This window comes from Lepidothrix coronata, unplaced genomic scaffold, assembly GCF_001604755.1.
Source record: "Lepidothrix coronata isolate B3197 unplaced genomic scaffold, Lepidothrix_coronata-1.0 Scaffold385, whole genome shotgun sequence".
In the NCBI taxonomy this organism is placed as follows: Eukaryota; Metazoa; Chordata; class Aves; order Passeriformes; family Pipridae; genus Lepidothrix; species Lepidothrix coronata.
In genome coordinates, this window is record NW_016690565.1 from 48,420 (window position 1) to 50,429 (window position 2,010).

At 56.9% G+C, this 2,010-nt stretch overlaps 1 protein-coding gene across 1 annotated transcript in view; it reads right to left on the reverse strand.

The window, feature by feature from the left end:
• Positions 1–88: 88 nt before the first annotated feature.
• The window catches only part of NRF1 (nuclear respiratory factor 1), a 31,159-nt gene continuing 29,237 nt past the window's right edge, over positions 89–2,010 (reverse strand). The window contains exon 10 of the mRNA XM_017839197.1: positions 89–650. Within this exon, the coding sequence (XP_017694686.1) occupies positions 394–650 (257 nt within the window). The 3' untranslated portion in view covers positions 89–393. The remainder of the gene's footprint in view (positions 651–2,010) is intronic.

Consider the following 2,010-nt stretch of genomic DNA (forward strand, 5'->3'; position numbering starts at 1 on the left):
GCACTGCCAAGGCCACCACTGACCCCCTGTCCCCAAGTGCCACATCCACAGGGCTTGGAAATCCCTTCATGGATGAGGACTCCACCCCTGCAGCCCCTTCCAATGCCTGACAGCCCCTTCCATGAGGGAATTTTCCCTGATATCCAACCTGGACCTCCCCTGGTGCGATTTGGGGCTGTTTCCTCTGGTCCTGTCCCTTGTTCCCTGGGAGAACAGACCCAGACTTGACACAGGTTAAGCTCATGACTGAGGCTTATGCCAAGGTATTTTAGAGTCCATCAAGGCCCTGTTGCTGATAATTATCCATTTGTGCCCAGTAATTTGTCCTCTAGGAAACACCTCTCCCTGTTCCTGGAGCTGCTCAGTGAATCCAGGAATTCCCACTCACCCCTTTTATCTTTCCTCCTTGGCTGCCAGCCTCTTTCCTACCCTCTCCTCTGAAACACATCTGCCAAACCTGATTTTCCTCACCTTTCCTTCACATCGGGAATAAATCCTACCTGTTTCAGGGTAAACCTTCATTAAAAAATTCTGTTCCCACCAGGAAGGCCCTACAACAAGCTTGACTCTTTCCTTCCTGTCCTCCTCGGCGCAAGCAAGCTGATCTGCACTTTGCCAAGCTGCTAGCGACTCATTTGGCTCCACCTTCCCTAAAAAAAGGAGATCCAACAGGAAAAACAGAAAATAGTGCTTTTAAAAACTGACATTTGCAGCCTCTCAGCCTCCTCCCCCCCCGATTTACGATTATTTTCCTCGTGTACAGAACCGCCAGTTCCCGGCGGCTCCGCATCACACCTCCCTGTCCTGAGGCACCCCAAAGCCAGGAGAGCGGGATCCTGACGCCTGCCTTTCCCTCCTGGATGTGTTTCCAACTGTAAACAGCCCTCGCAGAGCCTCGTGGGATCGGGATCCACGCTCCAGGCCTGCCAGGAGGAGGATTCCCCATTTCCCATCTGCGCGGCCGAGGGTGGGGACAGGTTTCCACCTGACAGCTCGCCGGTTCTGCGTGGGAAGCTCGGCAGCCTCAGCCAGGACTGAGGCTTTTCCAGCACTTAAACCTCTTCCCAGCCCCAAGCCACCACCTGGAGCAGCAATTCCGGGCGGGAGGTTCCCCCAAATGCCGCGGGGAGCTCGTTTATCCCGTGCTAACCGGGAAGAGGCGCTCCCGGACTGACGCCTTATTCCCGGGGTTTGCGAAAGCAGGGAGCTGGTTAATCCCCCCCTGCCCACGTCAGAGCCCTAATGCTCTTCCCATCACAAATCCTGGCTCGCCCCCAGCCCTAAGCACGGCCCCCTTGGGGCGTGGGGAGATCTGGGGTTGGATTTTTTGGGTGGATTTTGGGGTGGAGGAGGGCGAGGCTCACAGTGGGCTCCCCATTTGTGCTCCCAGGAGCATCTCCAGCAGCACAGGGAGGGGATACCTCAGGAAAACGGGCTTTGGGGACAGGAAAATGTGCTCTAGGGACCTGTTGCTGCAGGTGAGGCCAAGGGGGACAAACCAGGATCCACTGGATCTCTGGCTGGGCCAAGCTCAGCTCTGTGAAATGAATTCCCTGCTCACGGCCTGATCCCACATCTCCCACTGCTCTTCCCACACCCAGGTTTGAATCCCAGAAGAAGCCTGGGATTCCAAATGCCACCTCCAGAATGCCCCACGCTGCACAAGGCCACAGCAGCCCCAGACTCGTGGGGGCACCGAGGCTGTGGAAGCTCCTTTGCTGGGGCAGGGAATGGCTCTGAGCTCTGCCCCAGCCCTGAGCTCTCCTGTGCAGGCAGCAGCCTCATCAATATTTCAGGAGGCAGCCGGGAAGCCCGTGGCCCTGGCAGCTCTCAGGGCCCATCAGATCAATGTCAAACAAAGGGCTGTGGGGTGAGGACGCTCTGGCCCCGCTCAGGCCCTGCTCCTTCCCCAGCGAGTTTCCTCCTCTGCTCCCAAAGCAGCCCCAGAGCTCAGAGCTTCCCCCTTTTCCACCCAGCTTGAGGAACAAAATCACAGAATCATAGAATCAT